The sequence below is a fragment of the Chanodichthys erythropterus genome, chromosome 3 (assembly GCF_024489055.1).
Source record: "Chanodichthys erythropterus isolate Z2021 chromosome 3, ASM2448905v1, whole genome shotgun sequence".
Lineage (NCBI taxonomy): Eukaryota > Metazoa > Chordata > Actinopteri > Cypriniformes > Xenocyprididae > Chanodichthys > Chanodichthys erythropterus.
The window spans coordinates 37370816-37372933 of record NC_090223.1 but is presented as its reverse complement, the minus strand read 5'-3'; the positions used below and the strand labels follow the sequence as shown (position 1 = coordinate 37372933).

The 2118-nt window shown below is 36.2% G+C and overlaps 1 protein-coding gene across 1 annotated transcript; it reads right to left on the bottom strand.

Moving 5' to 3' along the window:
* Positions 1-319: 319 nt before the first annotated feature.
* Positions 320-1150, bottom strand: hspb9 (heat shock protein, alpha-crystallin-related, 9). Its single transcript, XM_067375063.1, has one exon. It carries the CDS (start codon positions 1080-1082, stop codon positions 441-443), a length of 642 nt encoding a protein of 213 aa, XP_067231164.1. The 5' UTR covers positions 1083-1150; the 3' UTR covers positions 320-440.
* Between the last annotated feature and the right edge of the window lie 968 nt (positions 1151-2118).

Genomic DNA, 2118 nt, shown 5'->3' with positions numbered 1-2118 from the left:
TTTCTCACTTTAGGCATGTCCTAAATTAGGTGATAAGTGTGATACAGAAGTCTCAGATTAACTAAAATGATCTACATAATCCCGCAAACCACATGGCCAAAATGTTTTAAAATGGAGACCTATTATAACAACACCTCTGCACATCAGGTTTTGAAGTGATCATCAAAAACATCAATGAAAACACTATTATAAAATGGAAAATTAGTGAATTAACACTACCAGATTGACAATAATATTAACGTATATGATCGTAAAAAAGCCATTTCAAAACCTTAATCATTCATAGCATATCTGAAGAAGACATGAAGTAGTTTGTGCATGAAGTCACCAATTAACATCTTTATTAAAACCTTTTTAGAAAAAAATGACAGTTACAGGAAGCACATCTCTGGATTCATGAAAACAATTGTACAATGCATAGTATGCCATCAGTCTGTGTTCTAGTTTGATTTCTCAGCCCCATCCTCCATTTTGTTTGGGCTGTCCTTGTTGATGGGGATATTCAGGGATGTTCTGAAGCGGATGGGAATGACACGCTCCTCTGAGGACTCATCTTTGGATTCTGGTGACTCAATATGCAGAAGTCCATCTTCTCCAAGTGAACAGGTCAATGAGGTTGGATCCAGGTGATCAGGAAGCTGCACAGCTTGAACAAATCCTTGTGGCTGGGCTTCTGCGACATGAGCAGTGCTGGTAGATGATGAGGAAGCATCTTTCTCGGCCCTCTTGCTGGCCAGCACCTCCAGCCTCCTCCCAGATACTGTCACGGTGACGTCTTCTGGAGAGAAGCCTTGAGTGTCCAGTGTGAGAGACACGTCTCGCCGCTTGTTCTCATCTGTGTTGGTACTGAAGAGCCTGGAGAAGACAGGGGACCTCTGACCGTTTAAACTCTGGAAGAACTCTTCACTGAGTTCACTCAGCAAGCTGTCTCTGATCTCGCTCCTCAGGTTCTGCATTATTTGGGCCCTTCGCTGGAGGAAATCCTCTCTGAAGCTGGAAAGAACCATACTGCGCCTGGGCCACAAAAAGTGGGAGTTTGCAAAGAAAGGGTCGTCCATGAAGAGGCTCTCGGCAGAAGACATTTCTCTCGTCTGTTTGTCTGGAAGGTGTTTTCTTGAGTCCTCTCAGAATGATCTGCCTGCTTCAGGTCACTTCAGTTTATATATTTCTCCAACAGGCATCTAGCACCTCCCACCACTGGTCTTTTTACACCACTGAGGTCATGAATAAGAATTCAAAGCTACAAGTAAACAGAACATTCAGGATGTTCAGAAGGCTATAATAAGTTTACAGTTGTAATTTGATTAATGTGTTGGTGTCACTTTTAATGTCCCACAGCCTTCAATGGTCCTGCTGCCCAAGTTAGGATTGCTCAATGACTCCTTAGTCATGAACAGAGAGTGAAGTCACATGCTAATTTTACACCCTATGTTTGTGTGTGTGTGTGTGTGTGTGTTCTCTCCTTACCTTCAACAGAAGCTGCTTACGGTATGCAAGAACTGTGCAGTCATGATGTCATTTCCTAAACAAATTTATATTTATATTTATATACAGTCAAACCAAAATTTATTCAGACACCTCGAACATTTCATTCATTACAGTTTATTCACTATAGTTAAAAAAAAATGGTAATAAAATATGACAAGATGTTAAACTGTGTCAGAAAAAAATCATTTTTAATTATGTCAGATAACACTTGAGCAAAACATGGTCGGGTCAAAGTGTCTGAATAATTTTTGGTTCCAAATTTTTATCAGTTTTACTGGTAGTCCACTGTAGAGATTTTTTGGGTATAAAAAATAAAAAAAATATAAATATAATAAAAATATAATATAAAAATATATGAAAAATATCAAAAATTTCTTTGGTTTGACTGTATAATAAATAAAAAAATAAATATGTGTGTGTGTGTGTGTATATATATATATATATATATATATATATATATATATATATCTATATATATATATATATATATATATATATATATATATATATATATACATATTAAATGCATAAGCATTACAAGAAATTTATAAGAAGGAAAATACAAGAACATAATATAAGAAAGAATATGAAACCTATTACTTTTTCATAAACACAAAATTTGACCTCATT